This window comes from Hippocampus zosterae, chromosome 4 (assembly GCF_025434085.1).
Source record: "Hippocampus zosterae strain Florida chromosome 4, ASM2543408v3, whole genome shotgun sequence".
NCBI lineage: Eukaryota > Metazoa > Chordata > Actinopteri > Syngnathiformes > Syngnathidae > Hippocampus > Hippocampus zosterae.
The window spans coordinates 8011515-8028732 of record NC_067454.1 but is presented as its reverse complement, the minus strand read 5'-3'; the positions used below and the strand labels follow the sequence as shown (position 1 = coordinate 8028732).

The following is a 17218-nucleotide window of genomic DNA, read 5'->3' as shown; positions in this document are numbered from 1 at the left end:
AACTTTTCCCTGGTAATTTAACCAAATCACTTTTCCTACTTGTAATTCCACTCATTTTCATGTGAAAACTCCTGGTTAGTTGATTTTAACCATCCAATGGAGCTGACTTAATGACTTTGGCTGTGATTTGTTATGAATTGAGAGGAACCCTCACTGAAAAAAATAATCAAAATATTTGTTTCATGTTTGTCATTACAAAATACAATCCACCGCGTGCTTGGGTATTAGAGCTTGCCACTGCCATCATAATGCTTGTGCTATGGCATGTCAATCATTACCAACGCTTCCCCTCTTGGCGAGAAGCGTTTGTTCATAAAAGTTGCCTCTGACCTCAGCCCCGAGGCATGCTGGCACACTCATTGGAGCTGAGTCAAAAATGCCAGTAAGCCCCACAACATGACCACAACATCAGGAAACTTTCAGTGCCAGTTTCTTTACTTTCAAATTTCTCCAGAAATGACCTCACCATTAAGAAGCGAAGCAAAATGATTCATATGGAATTTATTGACCAAGGATTGTGAGATAATTCTGACACATGTAATATATGACAGCCTTTCACAAATTCATTAGGCACGCACCCCTTTCTATAATCTAACAGTTGTTGCTCCCACTCCCCCTCGTATCCCCTCAAAAAAGGATAAAATTGCATTTTTTCAATAGTTGTTGCACCCTTTCTCTTTCTTAAAAAAAGTGCAGAAAAGCTTTTATAACAGCCTTATATTTCAAACTTTCTAAGCCACGCAACTGACGGAGTTGACGCATCCCCTTTTCGGTGGGGGGCCTCGCTGTCATATATTTATATGCAATAATAAGGTTCAAACTCTCTCTCACTTTGGCGTACGACACAACTGCTTTTTAATGTGGGCCTTTTACGAGAGACTTTTTGAACCTCCTCAACATCTCGACAGAGAGAGTGCACCACCTCACCCCCACGCCCACCCTCATAACAAGTACTAAACGCTTTTCTCACACCCCCATGGGTGTTTGGGAATCGTTGCTGTACAACATCAAGTCTTCCAACCAGACGAGACAGCGTTTGTCGTAAAACTTGTGGTCATCAAATTTCCTTTTCCAGACGGCATTATATCTCCTATAACATTTAATGTTTGATTATATCTCTGCCTACGGTATTACAGGCCATCCATGGCTATTGTCCTTTGTGAATTCATCTCGTACCCCCTGCAAGGTCCATGGCAGAAGATAAGGAGGCTGTGCTTGTACAGCTGCCTCCTCTTCACGAGACTCCAAACAGCAGCAGCAACAGCTGGAAAGACGGTGGAGGCTTTGTCCGCTGGCCCGCTAAGTCAACGTCGCTGGGAAAGCAATCGGTGTCTGGACTCTGAACCGTTGGACTGGTGTCGGCATGTTCTAACATAAAACTGACATAAATAATAGACAGACGGGCTCCATGAAGGAATGGGATCGGTTGTTGCATTTGCACTTTTCATAGATAACCACAGAATCTCATCTCATCTTCTTAAGACTTGACTTTGCGCTTCTTGCCAAATAAGTTCTGAGAATGCAATGGGATGAATAACTCACGAAGAAGCATGCTCAGCAGAGAAGTCATCTTGGTCATTGTGGTGTGATCCATGATAAGAGCATTCCTCAAATAGACGTCCAAATGCCTCCTTTCTCCAAATCTGAAAAGAAACGTAGCAAGTGTCATGCCATATTTCTGTCTATTTGACATCGTTCTTTCCACATGTATATTCAATTTCTGATACCTGAGCCTATTTGAACACTCTGTTGCTAACCAAACCAGCAACAACTGAACAGTTTCTTAAACCAGCCTCGTTGAGAATGAATTCCTTGCTCCGTACTACTGGTCAGACTGCATTATGTGGAGACAACGACAAGGGGCAACAAGCTAGCTTATTCATTTCACGTTAGCCTACCAACTACTAGCATGTACACATTTGACCAACTCTCATTTGAAACAGTACCTGAATACACGAAAAGATCCACCAATCCAGTAGACATTTAAACAGCTTCTTCCCTCTAGCCATTAACTCCTTAAACAGTCACTGACGTAGTCACTCTTCTTGTACTACAAAATGGTACTACAAAACTACTGGTTACTCTAAAATGGTTCAATGATTTTGTTGTTTACGATGATACTAATGCAGCGTGTTATACCGGAGACAAATTCCTTGTGTGTTCTACATACTTGGCCAATAAAGATGATTCTAATTCTGATTCTGATTCTGTTTGTATTCAGTCGGCCTCTGCACTTTTTGCACGCATGTTGCGATGGCACGATATCTTAGCACACCAACAGCTAGCATGTTAGCATTTCATCTCTCATTTGAAATAGCATTTGCCGAGGGGAAAAGATGTCAATCCCTTATCGCTCAACCTTCATGGTTTATGTACCTCACTAGACTGTTCGGAATGTTCACATATTCCTCCATTGAAATGGCCTGTACATTTAATAAAGGTCTTGCCAATAACTGTCATCGTTTTTTGGCAACCTGAAAGCAGATGTACTAATTACACTCATCGGAATGAAAGGCTTGTCTCCCCCCACTCCCCCCCACCTCCTCCTCCTTCCCACTGTCACCTCTCAGCTTGGCAGCATCGAGGCGGCATGCATTTTAATTTGCTCCCATCACACCCTCCGAAGTTACTTATTTCATTATCGATCATCCGTAATGCCGAATCAATGTTCATCTTGTTATGCGCACCCTCGCTGTGTAATACAGTGATAGCGGGGCCCGTAGACTTACTCGCTGCTTTTACAAAGTGACTTTATTATCAAATCGATGCATGGTGCCGCCGATACAGGAAAAGTGATGCGGGACATTGCTGGCTGAGGGGAAACAAACAAAAATAATAACACCGTGACTTGTGCTACTTGAAGCGAGTGTCACTTCAAGGTAGTGATTTATGGATCTGTGATTTAAAATGAGCCACGGGCCGCAGTTTTTGCATAGTATACAAGTCTTGCAAATAATTTTTTATCGATGCAATGTTATAGAGTACTAGCTGGTTCGCCGCCCTCCGGGCGGCTCATCAGCTAGTTCCTTCGGAAGGCTGGTAAGGTGGGCCTTCGGCCCACAAAAGTGTTGTTGCTTTGTTCAACTTTTTGTTCATCTTCATTGATTATCGCGAAAATAAAGAGATGTTTAGCTCTACTAAATAACTAACAATTTCATTGCAATGCTTGTGGGTAGACAACATTTTTTCGCTAAGATGCCCGCGCGATCGTAGTGAGCCACTGCCTGAGCGGCGGAGTGGCGGCGCGCAGCGGCGCGGTGAAGTAGGTACGTTTTGAAAAGGGACAGACGGAAGGACAGACCGCGTGCGGGACGACGCGCAATATATATATATAGATAATATTGAGAGAAAGGAGAAATATTGTTCATTTTGATCACAGTTTAAAACAGTTCCCAGGTGTCCTGGTACATGACATGTGTGTGTCAAAATACCCGCACCAAACCCCGCCGAATCACAAATCCACTTTTGTTTTTTTGGGGGGGAGACAAACTGCAGTTATTTGCAGAGAAATTTGCATATATGCATTTTTGGCACTCTTTCTCCAATGCTCTCAAATGTCATCATGTGACACCAAAGCCCTGTCTCGATAGAAACAGGTATCAAGGAGGCATGTCAAGTCTAGACTGAGAGAATATCTTTGTATGTTGGGGTGGAACTACAGTCTGGCTCATTAACTCTTTAAGCGCCATTGAAAGGTCATCAACGTGAACACTAGAAAGGTGAGCCAGTGATGGTAATTGTTGCCAAAGGGAATGGTCCAAGAAAAGTCTTGACCAGCTCTGGTTTGATTTTTAAGATAGGAAAGTAAAAAAAAAAAAAAAGTTAAATTGAGTCTAACATGTTCTTTCTGATTACTATTAACAATTGTTAACATGAATTAAGAGCAAAACCCACCCGTTTTTGTCCACCTCAGGGGGCGGCCAGTATAGCACTTGCTGTCGACCGAAAATGACATCACAGAATGCTAATCGGAATGCTGGGTTGAGATTTGCTGGGCCTCGTATAACATCTCATAAAGAAAAGTGTTGACTGGACTTCCACTTCAAAGGTTTGCCTCTCGCCAACAAGTGTATCAAGCCCAAAAGTCAGCTAGATTTCACCTGTAAATCTGCAATAAGTGCTTCAACAGTAAATAAAGAATAAAAATATTTCACTATCATGTGAACGCGTCTTTATATCTTTCGCGAAATGTTGTCTGGATGTCGAAACTGGAATCTGGAGTCTTTGCTCTGCTACAAATGCAAATCAAAGGTAGTAGTTTTAATTTGCATGATTGGCGAGTGGAATGTTAATTAGAAAGCTAAAAAAAAAAGACTCAATCTTCATAAATCCTGAAAGTAAAGACAAAATAACTTTAAATACGTTTTCAAAGTACACTTGCTTCCGTCGCCCAGAACAATTAATTTATGACTAATTCATTTATTGGATTAAGCCCCAATGCGCTTTGAACGCAGCAAGATTCATTGGGGCTTTATTTGGGCCTAATGGGACACCCGTTTGAAATCCTTCATGGGGACTTTTCAGATTACACCATGAGAGAATTTCCTTCTATTTCTATTTCTGACAAAATGTATCATTGCGTACGAATTGGCCTGCATTTATCATTTTGGTGTGTTAGGCCAACAAAATGCAAGTCCATGTCCTGAAATGAAGAACGAATCGACTGATGGTGAGCTTTGATTGCACTTGTGTCGAACCGGTACAATTTCTGTCCATTCAAATGAAGCTCATCAAGATCTCACACTGGTCGCACCATATTTCAACGGCAAATTTACAACTTTATTCTTATCGAATGATGATTTTTTTTTTTAATGAGAATGTCAGCGGCCATTCTGGTCTTTATTTCTATTTATTTATTTGTACTTTTTCTCCCCAAATTCCGACTTTTTTTGTGCAGTATTTTGACTTTATTTTGTAAAAGTAAACCTTTTTTCCTGAGAAAGTTCAACTCTATTTTGAACTTGGAAAAGGACTATTTTTTGGTGTAAAATGCGGACTTTTTCTCACGAACAATTTTGTTTTTGGAAATTATTTTCATGAAAGTTTGACTTAATTCCTGAATTCCAATGTGTGTGTTTTTGCATGGAATTACAATTCTTTCAGGATATTATAATTTAACCACGCAAAATGTAATTCTTTGTTGTAAAGGTTTGACCATTCTGTTAAAATGTTGACTTTTCGTGTAATATGTACATGTGCATGTGTGTGTGTGTGTGTGTGTGTGTGTGTTTGTGTGTTGCATCAGAAGCCACCATGCACGTTTTTCTTGACTGCATGTGGAAATTGTGTCATGTGCATAATTACCATCTTAGATGTCAGAGCGCTCCAGCATGAGTGTCCTCTTTTCTTTCAACTGTGCACGTGCGTGTGTGTGTGTGTGTGTGTATGTGTGTGTGTGTGTGTGCCATTTGGGGGCGGACTGTGTTGCTTGTGTCAATTTATAGCCAGTTTCCCGAATGGGTGTGAAAGTGTTAAGTTAGTGAGTGGTGCGCTTGATTGGAGATAGTAAATCACTGCGTGCGTAGGTGCGTGTGATGCGTGTGATGCGTGTGTGCGTGCGCGTGGCGCATGTGTGAGGGATTGGGGTGAGGAGTGCGGGGGCACTTTGGGGTTGGGGTCGTGGTACCATGGTTCCAGAGGAGGGGGGCGGGGGTGGGGGGGGGGGGGGGTGGAGACGGTGCGCATCCGGCCTTGGAGCGCTGTTTAGCGGACAGCCCTCTCGTCAGACACCTCGCTGAACTCCTCGCTGTGAAGGTCCCCGCCCTCTCTCTCTCTCTCTCTCTCTTTTCCTCCCCCCTGCTTTGTGCCATCGACTTCTATGTATGTGATTATTACCATTCTGGTCCAGTGGCACCAGCAAGCCGCTGTAATTAATAACCCCCTAATCCGGGTTGTATGGTACACACACACACACACACACACACACACACACACGCGTGCGCGCGCGCGGATCGTGTATTGAGAAGTGGGAGGCGACTTTTTTTAATCTAATAATATTAAGTGTAGTGATAAATATTCTTAAAAGAAACGCGTATTATAATCCAGCACAAATAAATCCCCACCCCGATTGGAACTTTTCGTGTCAATAAGACGATTTTCCCCAGCAAACAAGGCGCTCAAAAATTAAAATTCCGCGAAGCAATATAGAAAAGTGTGTTAGGGGAAGGGGGAAGCGGGGGGCTGGAGGGGGTGCGGGGGTAGGAAGGGAAGCATCTGTTTTCTTTTCGACAGATTTCTCCAATCACCCCCTTTTTATTTGAATACTGCTCAAAGTCTTTATGTAATATTGTTATTATTAATACAACATCTCAGTTATTTTTTTGTGGAATATGGTTTTAAGCTTCTTTTGGGAAGCAACAGATCATTGTCTAGGAGGGATGATAGCAGCTATAATTCCCTCCCCCCACCCCCACCCCACATGTAAAAAAATGTCCCGAATCTCCTGCAGCAACTCTCCGTACGTTTCCAATCCACATTTTCCACTAAGAGTGTTCATGATCATCACCGGGCTGCTCTTTCATGTCTTAAGTGTCGATCTGCTGTATATTCGCCCCCTTCCAACTGCAGGAATGATTTAAAGACCCACTCCAACACCACCTGCAAAAAAAAAAAAAAGGGGGAAAGGCCACTTTGTCTGGGGAGGAATCTTTGATTTTAAAGTGGGGGTGGGAGGCAGAACGGCAACCTGTTCCCAAAGACATCAATTCAATATTGTTATTAATGCGCGGCATTTGAGTATGAAACACACTTAATGTGTAGAGGTAGTTTTTGATTTAAGGCCCATTTAGAAAGAACAGCAAAGATTTTTTTTAATTGGGGGAATTGTATTTTGGTATTATTGTGTTAATAATTGTTTTTGCTTTGCTTGATTTCTTTATTTTAAACAAAGTTAATCGGGAAATACCGTATTCAGCAAATATGTAGAAGAACAATATCATTGTTTTTTAAGTCTTATTTTTTTAGTTGATGTTTATAACGATAAGAGTGGATGTTTGCCGCACTTTATAAGTGTCGACTCGTGGTGACTTGCATCCGAAAACGCAACAATGTGAATTATTTCATTAACCTGATATGACTGTGTTTAGTTAAAACCAGCGTCTACGGGGACTCGGGTTGAAACGGGTGGGAGTTTTTTTTCAAGTTTCAAGATTTGATTTGGAATATCATCTTTGAAATGTATTTATGGTACATTCATTCATTTAATGTTAAATGCATTCTTTTATGATTTTATTAAAGGATCTCGTGGGGGAAAGTTAATACTATATCTCACTCATAGCATGCGGGGGGGTGTTGGATCGTCAAAACGTGTACATTATCTTCCAATCTGTTTTTTTTTTCATTAGAATTTTTTTTCGCGCCATTTATAAGGACATACATTTGTACATTCTCAGCATTTTTATTGACTGTGATTACCAAAAGAAGAAAAAAAAGTAGTAGCGCAGTGGTGGTGACATTGAAGAGTGTATTCAAATTGGACAGTGCATTTATTTTATCCGTGTAGAAGGAGGGAAGTGCGGAGCGAGAGAGAGAGAGGGAGGGAGAGAGAGAGTGAGAGAGAGAGGGGTGCGATTTGAGAAATGGGCGTGGTTTGCAAAGGACTAGAAATGTCAATCTGAGCAAGGGAGTCCCAATAATCTAAAGCAATCTGTAAGGACCTGACCTTAGTCCATCCAGATCAATAGAAGAAGGAGAGGAAGAGAGCGCACCATTCGCATTGGAAATACTCTTGGTTTCCCCCCCTCCGCTCTCGCACCTTCCCTCGGCCCTCATGCTTCCCACACTCTAACAAGACCAACAACCCAAAAAAGTGGATATTCCTACTTGTCGCTCGCTCCTGCCTCCGTCGCCGGCCGCTATGTCCTTCCCCCAGCTGGGCTACCAATACATCCGGCCCGTGTACCCTCCGGAGCGCCAGGGCATGGCCGGCAACCCCCGGAGCGCCGCCGCCGCCGCGGCCGCTGCGGCAGCCGCAGCCGATCTCAGTCCTTCGGGCGCGCTCTCCAACGTGCTGTCGTCCATGTACGGAGCGCCGTTCGCCGCCGCGGCCGCGCAGGGCTACGGAGCCTTCTTGCCCTACTCCAACGACATCTCGATTTTCAACCAGCTGGTGAGTCGCTACTTCGAGGGGGGAAAAAATCTTTCTCTGCTACTTTGCTGCCACCCAACTTTTTGCGGAGAACTCGTTCTCGGTGGTTTAAAAATTAATACCACAACGCAGTAACCCTTTACAGAAAGAAAGAAAAAACCCCACGTCGTTAAATGATGCACGAAAACAACCGCAAACGGCTGGAATCGGGCGTCTTAAAGTGACGTAAATGTCTTGGTCAATAAACGGGGAAAAAAAGTAGAAGACAAAATGTGCAAGTGAGATCAAGGGGACGATTGACGATCAGACAGTTCAAAATAATCACATATTTTTAAAACGGTGATAAACATGTCACATCATTGAAGCAAATAATGCCTTTCAATGGACTGCGTCGTAAAAAGTAAAACGAGTCTAAGAATTGCGTAAAACGTGTCAAAATAAAACAAACAACGCATAAAAAATGACTTTATTGGGGTTTAAAAAAATAGGGCGGAAAAACAAACAAACATATACAAGAAAGTTGATGTGCTATAAGAGACTGGCCTGGAGTCTGAAAATCAAAATTATATAGCGTGCTCATGATTAAAAGTCGTAATAAACCTGTACAGTATTGGAATGTAGCGATTAAAAAGTACACGTTGTTTGCAAGTAGTTGCATGCATAAAAAATGCATTAACTGACGAGTTCATGACGATTCATCACGAGTGAGTGAAGTTTCTAAGTTTAAAAAAAAACGAGACAAAAGTGGATCAAATGTTCAACGAAGTTCAAAGCAATTTTATTGGAGTTGAAAAGCAAAAAAAAAAAAAAAAAAAGAAGAAGAAGCGCACCGAAGTTTTAAGTGTCGCGATAAACGTGTCGAATAGGTAGGAGGGGAACCCTATCGTAGTGTAACTGTGTTGTGAATGCACGCAGGGGGCCCAGTACGAACTGAAGGACAGTCCCGGGGTTCAGCACGCCGGTTTCGCCCACCACCATCCGGCATTCTACCCGTACGGCCAGTACCAGTTCGGCGATCCTTCCCGGCCCAAGAACGCCACTCGGGAGAGCACCAGTACCCTGAAGGCTTGGCTCAGCGAGCACCGCAAGAACCCGTACCCCACCAAGGGCGAGAAGATCATGCTGGCCATTATCACGAAGATGACACTGACCCAGGTCTCCACTTGGTTCGCGAACGCCCGCCGGAGGCTCAAGAAAGAGAACAAGATGACGTGGGCGCCTCGGAACCGAACCGACGAGGAGGGCAACGTCTACCCCAGCGACCACGAGGGAGAGGAAGGCGACAAGCGGGAGGACGAGGAGGAGATCGACCTGGAGAACATCGACACGGAGAATATCGAGAGCAAGGACGACCTGGACGAGCAGGACGACTTGCATTCGGAACTCAAAATTGACGCGAGGAGCGACTCGGAAGGTTCGGACGGCTATGAGGATTTACCCGAGCAGAGGTTTCTCAAGGGGGGTCTGCACCACCACCACCATCACCACCATCTCCAAATCCACCACCGCGGCTCGTCTCCGCTGGAGATCAAACCTGACGCGGACAAACTGAACTCGGGCCCGGTTAGTTCCCCGCCCACGGAGAACAGCCAAGCGCCGGCCCAGAAACCAAAGATCTGGTCTCTGGCGGAGACGGCCGCGGCCCCGGACAACCCGCGAAAATCGCCGCAAGTGACTCCCACGCCCCCGGCCTCACACCAGCAACACGGCCTCATGGCCCCGCACAGACTCATTGCGTCTTGTCCCGCCGTGGGGAAGATCCAGTCGTGGACGAACCGAGCCTTCTCGGCGCATCAGCTGGCCCTGTTCAACTCCAACCACTACCTGGGCCTGGCCAACCAGGCCGGAGGCGGCCTGGCGCTGTACGGAGGCGGCCGGCTTACGGACGACAAGGGCGCTGCGGCCGGGCCCGGTGCGGACTCTGCGCTCACAGGTACCGGTCCGCGACACTGAGAATCACCGCGTGTGTGTGTGTGTGTGTGTGTGTGTGTGGACGCGCAAAAGACTCCAAAGGCCACTTTCACTCGTTTTTTTTTCGTTCTCTCCTTGACTGTCCAGTTTTTTGCCTGGTGATGGATCCTTTTCTCTGTGGGCCACACACAAAGTGTGTGTGAGTGTGTATGTGTGTGCGTGAGTGTGTGTGTGTGCGTGCGCACTTGCACGCGCGCAGATCAGAAAGCATTTAAAAATACTAAAATGAATAACTTCCCTCTTTTTTTCTTGTTCTTGCACCATGCTCCAATTGTTTCACATTATTCTTAATGTTTACAATGTTAGCCAGCAACAGTCCAATGCATTGTTCTATTCCTAAGAAGTCATGACGATTTAGTTTTTGGTGGCCACTCAAGAGGGAAACTTTAGTGCCTTTTGGCTCAACAGCAACTTTATTTTTTAAAGAAAATAATGTTGACATCGTCTTTTACAAACTTGATTTGTCGCTTTCTTTTTCAAAATGCAACTGTCACTTTTGCAAATGTCTTCGTTTTTTTTAACTGCCAGGCCTCTTTCATTTCTTCTTTTTTTTGCTATCTGAATATGGATTGTAAAATAGATAATAATACCATCTGTGTAAAGCTACATTGTAAGCATGTCCTGTGTAAAAAAAAATGCTAATGTAATAATGTATGAATCCTGTGTGTAGTCTGTGAGTGTTTTTTTTTCTTTGCCCCCTCTTCTTTTTTTACCTGTAAGGATTTGATGTTATTTTTTTTGTATATAAAGTTAAGAATATGTACATACTTGTGAACCAAAATTGTACAAGAAAAGTCTATATTTTTGGCTAATAATAAACGAATTGCTGCAACTTTAAAGAGGACAGTTTGTCTTGAAAGTCAATTTTCTATTAAAAAAAAGATATGCCTTCTATTTACATTTACAGTCGAGGGACTTAAAGCTAGTTAGGCAATATTGTGCAAAACAAATAGATATTAATATTATGGGTCAATGCTCGTGTTAAAAATGAAAAAAAATGGAAATGCTTTTCCAAATGCACCGCATGCTTGATTTTCTTTTCAAGGTGATTTTTTTTATCCTCACAATGCAACTCCCGGATCTCATCATGCTCCATTTGTACTGCACACCCTTCTCATACAGACTCTCAATTAAGGACGCCTCTGTAATTGTAATTTATCGTAGGTGTAAAACTAATAATAACGTCATTTATTTGTGTTTGCGCCCCTCGGGAGTGTGCACGAGGGCGTTTAAAGTTGGTGTTGGAGCTCCCTCTACAGTCTGCTGAACACACACAACCCCAGTTGCAACGAGGGCACACACTCACACGCTCTCTGCATGCTCTGAACACCCTCATATTTGATATTTCTTTTAAAAATCTGCGACAGGCTGTTGCGGTTCCAAATGTGACGGGGTGGAGATGGGGTGGGGGGTAATTTTGAGTCTAATCATGCGGTTTTATGTTACTCAGTCAATCTTGGGAATCAAGTGCTTCAAAAGAACTCTCCAAAAAAAAATCGGAAAAAGCATCCCATGAATGATCAAAAATATTTTTTTTCCTAAATATTAATCTTGGACTTCAGAGTTTAAAGGCAAACGTGTGTGTGTGTGTTTGTGTGTGTGTGCGTGTGTGTGTGAGAGAGAGAGAGAAAGGGGGGAGGGGTCTGGGGGGTCGTAGATTAACGTTAAAATCGCCTTCAAATGAAGGTGGTCGTAATATATAAAATAAAAACCGGTGGCGAATTTCTTTGTACAGTACGCATTTTCCTTAAAATGATGTGAATAAAATTAAGAAAAGAAAGAACTGATCTGATTCTGAAGTCAAATACAACATCAGTATGGATGAACGAAAGTTGAAAATCAAGTTAAATAATATATATATATATATATATTTTAAAATCAAACAGCTGTGAAATGCTGCGTTCACAGGGCATAGAATTTCAAAAAGATATCCAAGCAGTCGTACACAAACGCGCTTCAGACTTTTACATCCTCATGCAAAGTTTTGGTTTCAAAAATATATATTAATAACAGCTAAATAAACCTGGCGAAACAGAATACGATTCCATATTCGACCACCGCCCCGTTTAGTGTTTCAATGCGCATTTAATTTCCCGAGTTGTTTTGTGTTTAAAAACGGAGTCGTGAGCACTGACAAGTGTGCTTAAACGTTTTCAACATTGGCTCGAAACACGCATGCGTCGGCCCAATCAATTATCCATCTTGAGAAGCTCATCTAAGAGCACCATCATGAATATTCACATTTGGCATCAGCTGATTGACCGCCCCCCCTCTCCCCATTTCCATTCTTTGCTCCTGAAGCAACGGCCACTTTTTTTGAGGAAGGGTCATTTATTGTGGGTACATATGGACAGGAAATTATTTTTTGATCTGAGGGTAATCCTGACAGCTATATTGCAAAAATTGCAAACACATCATATTTTCACAGCATATTTGTTCCAGCATGGTCAAACAAGACCATACGGGACAAATTCTGATTGATGCATAAAATTAGGGATTTATTAATACGGATATTAAAAAATATACTGTATACAGTACTTACTTGTGTGTGTTTCATTATATGTGACCAACCATTTATAAAGCTATTCTGAACATATAAAGAAAGTATATAATTTGATATTATGACAATGTGTGCTTCTTCTTTTATATAATTGAGGTTTTACATTTTTTTTGAAGTTACATTGGGTGCTCTTGCAAGCCAAAACCTCTGTGTCATCACAGCTCTCGTCAGGATGATGTTGCATCACCGATGTGATTGAAAATTACACTAATTGGCTGTAAAGTTTGTACCCCCAAAAAGACAAAAAACAAAACAGATGTTTTGGTTTAGTTTAGGAGACTGGGGGGAAAAAAGAGTTGGCGTCATTAAAAGGAAATGTAATCTGTCTTTCCCAAAAAGTGCTCATTGATCCAACCCTCGGACAGAATGAAAAGGAGATCCGATGGAGCCATCAGAGGGCCTCCCGCGTGTGAATGAGCTCGGAGTAAATAAACACTGGGGCCATCCATTGGAAAAGGAGATGGGGGGGTTGGCATCGCACCCCCCCCCCCCCCACCTTGGAAGAAGCTCCACATAAAGAGGATCAGCCTTATGCTTTCACCTCATGCACCCTTTCTGTCAAGTCCCCTCCTTCCCTTCTCAGAGACACACAAACATCACCTCCTTTTGTGGCCCCAGTCAGGCTGAGAAGCCCACCGCTGTCTTTGTGCGGCAAACTAATCCTTTTATGGGCCACTGTCCGACAGGGGCCCCCTCGACCGCTGGAGCGTACACCTCCGAAGGCCAAAGAACCAGTTGAGAACAGCCCTTAAATTGAGAACGTGAGAGAAAGCGTCCAAGTTAAAGAACAGCCCAGGAGTTGTTGTTGTTGACAAAAGGCCCAGAGGAGTGAGTGACGTTCTCCAGAGGGAGGCTTGCCAATTTCATGCCTTTTGTTTAGGCAGGTCAGCGGGAGAAATTCTTTCGGGCAACAAGTGGGGGTTTAAAAAAAAAAGGAGGGGCGGGGCGCAAGGGGATGAGTCCATAGGCCGGAGGCAAAGACGGGTGTGTGTGTGGGAAGAAGGTGGGGGTGGGGGGCGTTTGAAGGGTAGGTGAACTCTTTTGCCGTTCAACCAGCTGAAAGATTGCGCTTTTCTCAGCCCCCCCCTCCTCCCCTCCAGACAGGCCCAAGTTACAGGGCAATTATGGAAATGCGGCTTTGAAGCCAAGCACGGCCTCTTTTTCACTTGCTCCTCGGGACAAAGCATCTGCAAAAAGGGGATTTATGCACGCTCGCCTCCATAAAACGGCTTTGAGCTTCAGCGCGGCTAACTTTACCCTCGCAACAGTCGTCACGTCCAAGTTAGTCCTAATTCTTAAGTGATGCCACTGTTAGAGTTGTTCTAGAATGACTATCTAGACGTTGGCACTCAGTGGAGCGCAGACATCCACCACAACCAAACTGGGAGTGTGTTCATTCGTGTTGGCCAAATTGTGCATTTAAGCTCGTGTTCCGATCAAAGTCGGCAAAGACCTGGTTGTCGGATGCCTCTGAAATATGAACCTGAGCATTTTTTCAGTAATCTGGGAGCTATTGCTGGGTTGTGTTTCCAACTTGGGGCATAAATAGTTGGGTGTCCACACCAAGTAGAGGTTGGGCGGTCCTTACCTATCCTGGTTGCAGGAACCGATGAAACCTGTCCAGATGGCAGGTGTCCTGAGAAAGAAATAACCTGACCTGGATGAATGAGAAGGATGTGTGAAGAGTGACTTTTTCATCCCCGATGAGATGACACTCAGGGCCAACAATCGTAAAACTGTTTGATATTTACAATGTTCAATTTTGTTTTTGTTCCAAGAGCTAAGTGGTTGATGACAAAAAAATAAATAATAGCAAATTTCGAAATGATGCATTATGCATTTCGGGCCCACTGTAATTGAATGGCTTTGTCCCACGTTTTTTTTTTAAGAATCTTTGGTTTGACAAGGTTTTTGTTTAGTAAATTAATTGTGAGTCATCATTAAATGATTGGCTATTATTCATTCATTCATTCATTCATCTTCCGAGCCGCTTGATCCTCACTCGGGTCGCAGGGGGTGCTGGAGCCTATCCCACCTGTCTTCGGGCAGTAGGCGGGGGACACCCTGAATCGGTTGCCAGCCAATCGCAGGGCACACAGAAACGAACAACCATTCACACTCACACTCACACCTAGGGACAATTTAGAGTGTTCAATCAGCCTGCCATGCATGTTTTTTGGAATGTGGGAGGAAACCGGAGCACCCGGAGAAAACCCACGCAGGGAGGCCGGAGCTGGAATCGAACCCTCTGCACTGTGAAGCCGACGTGCTAACCACTGGACTACTGGGTCGCCCTGATTGGCTATTATTATTATTATTATTATCATCATCAATGTGCTTTTTTGAATTGGCCACTAACTGGGTAAAATCACCTCACTTCTAAATTTACTGATCTGAGTTGAATTGAGCAATTTAAACAGGTTCACTCATGGCTCTTTTGTAGCTTTCGCTACCACTCAGTCAGTTTCGTTTCTGGCTCAAACGATGGTGTTGCAATTTTTACTGTTTGCCATCACAGATACCCTCCTGCACAGACCTCTAACAAAAAAAAAATCCAAAGAGAGGCAAAACACTGAAGTAAAGACTCTGAAAAATGTGTTTTTGTGTGTGTGTGTGTGTGTGCGGCAGGCATATTTCATTCTTTCTAGTGCTCAGTGTACTCTGTTCATCTTCTTGTATTATGACTTTTGACCTCGCCATTTTGTACTGAGCAAACTCAAGACCGACACATGAAATGGATCAGTGGTCGTCCTCATTTTTTTCACTTTGCCATCATCGGTTAGCAGAGTTTTGCAGAGCCAAAGAATAAGCACACTCGTAGAATTAATTCTCATGAAATAGCAAGGATCGGTTCAAATCAACATGATGGTGGGTTAGAGCGCCACCTGTTGCACTGGCATAAAAATAATCATTATTTATTATTTATTTATTTGTATGGTAAGCATTTATTGTGATTTTTTTTTTTTTAAATCAGTCCCATAGATGGCTTCAATTTGCCTTTGAGGCAAACTTCCTGACCTCAACAGCCGCATGCTTTCTACCAGCCCGACGTCCCCTCTCTGAGGGCCCCGCCCAGCTCACACGTCACTGTCAGAGGCCCGCCAAACCCGCGGGCCCTGCTCTTTCTCAGCTTTGTACATTAGTCGGCGGTGTAGCACGGAATTTCGCCGCCCGGTGTCAACTCATAAGACACATTTTCTCCGGCCGCCGAGAGGATGGTGAGGGAGTGATGTCTCGACACGGGCCGACACAGCGGAGGCCTTGTACGACACTCCGAGCCTCCCTGACAAATGCCGAGCCCTCGGCTTTCGCTCATCTGTGATAATGAGGGGACATATTTTTACACATTGCAAATATTTGTACAGACATCATAGGTTTAGAGGATGAGTGCCCTTTGATTCACAGGCAGAATGCACAGAGTCAGGAGGAGGCCGGCACTTGGTCCGTCCCGGGCCTGCCTTAATAAATTCCTCCTGCTCAGGAAAACCGTCAAGCAAGTCCTGTCTTACATCTCCCATGAATACATTAGCAGCCCCCTTTGATTGATTGGAGACCCTCGCCGGAGGGTGAGCCGATGAACCGACTCCTCCAGAGTGATTAATAGACTTTATTCAAGAGAGTCTTCTTCCACTTCCTATTAATGATCATGTCAATGAGGTTATGGCAGAAGGAGGGGCGGGGCCTATCTAGCTAGCTAGCTTGCTAGATAGCCATAGTTCGAAAAAACCTGACCGTGAGTTAGTTTTCCAGAGAATCAATGATGTTTCAATATAAATTCTCGACATCGCTCGGGAGGTGTGTATCTTTACCCGGATCTGGACCAATGTAGCGGGTTCTCTTGTGCCCCTTGGAGTTTGTAATCCTGCGAGCAAGCAAAATGAGCATAAACAAATCAAAAAATAAAACACAACTTCCTTGGCAGAGGTGCACATACCTGTAGATCTGTCAAACTGTAAATTTAGCAATTCCATAATGAATGTTATCATTATAAAATGTATTTTTCACCATTTGCTTGTTTTAATGCTGTGCCAACAAACAGACACCTTTGATTTTTGTAAAATTGTCAAATTAAAATTACAAACTGTTGGTTTAAGCAGTTTTAGAGCATGTCTTTGTTTGGCACGAACTCAACCTTTTTCATTGTCTTCTATTAATGAGCAATGAGAAAGCACAATATCCTTGCCCCTGAAAGGGTTCCAGATTTATCTCAGTTGTGATGTTTTCTCACATATTCAAGCATGTTTGAGGAAGTGCGATTGGAAAAGTCTCGCACGAGGCAGGAATGTGTATCCAAACAGCGTCACTGGCTAATCATTGTTCTTGAGAACTGGTTCAGTTCAGGCTCAAACCTTGTTCAGGAAGTTATTCGGCCGGCCCGGCGGAGCTGCACTCGCCTTATCAGCCAAACAATAGAAGCTTCGAGAAGCGGTGGACGCGCCGAACTTATCATGAAGTATGTTGCAACGGGATCAGCACCAATAATTCATTCAAACATGGATAGCATGCTATTCTTGTACTGTTACATGACCCGGGCACTTGTTTACACATTGTTGCTACCACTAAACATGCACGCACGGCCCACACACACGACGTGACATCAC

General features: G+C 43.7%; 1 protein-coding gene and 1 long non-coding RNA gene across 3 annotated transcripts; one reads left to right on the top strand and one right to left on the bottom strand.

The window, feature by feature from the left end:
• Window positions 1-486: 486 nt before the first annotated feature.
• Window positions 487-6600, bottom strand: LOC127600075 (uncharacterized). Of its 2 annotated transcripts, none has more exons than XR_007962252.1 (3): window positions 6506-6600; window positions 1543-1643; window positions 487-1379 (listed from the first exon to the last, which is right to left on the bottom strand). It is a non-coding gene; the product is annotated as an uncharacterized LOC127600075 (long non-coding RNA). The 2 variants fall into 2 exon arrangements; XR_007962253.1 differs by lacking the exon at window positions 6506-6600 and adding an exon at window positions 5305-5384.
• A 1010-nt stretch (window positions 6601-7610) lies between these two features.
• irx3a (iroquois homeobox 3a) lies at window positions 7611-10277 on the top strand. The gene is made up of 2 exons (XM_052064374.1): window positions 7611-8107; window positions 9002-10277. The coding sequence occupies exons 1-2, from the start codon at window positions 7856-7858 to the stop codon at window positions 10037-10039; spliced, it is 1290 nt and encodes a 429-aa protein (XP_051920334.1). The 5' UTR covers window positions 7611-7855; the 3' UTR covers window positions 10040-10277.
• Window positions 10278-17218: the final 6941 nt, after the last annotated feature.

Bases quoted from the DNA above. Each gene is read 5' to 3' on its own strand.
- irx3a (XM_052064374.1), top strand. From the start codon at position 7,856: ATGTCCTTCCCCCAGCTGGGCTACCAATACATCCGGCCCGTGTACCCT. The intron at 8,108-9,001 runs GTGAGTCGCTAC...GAATGCACGCAG, and splicing joins TCTCGATTTTCAACCAGCTG to GGGGCCCAGTACGAACTGAA.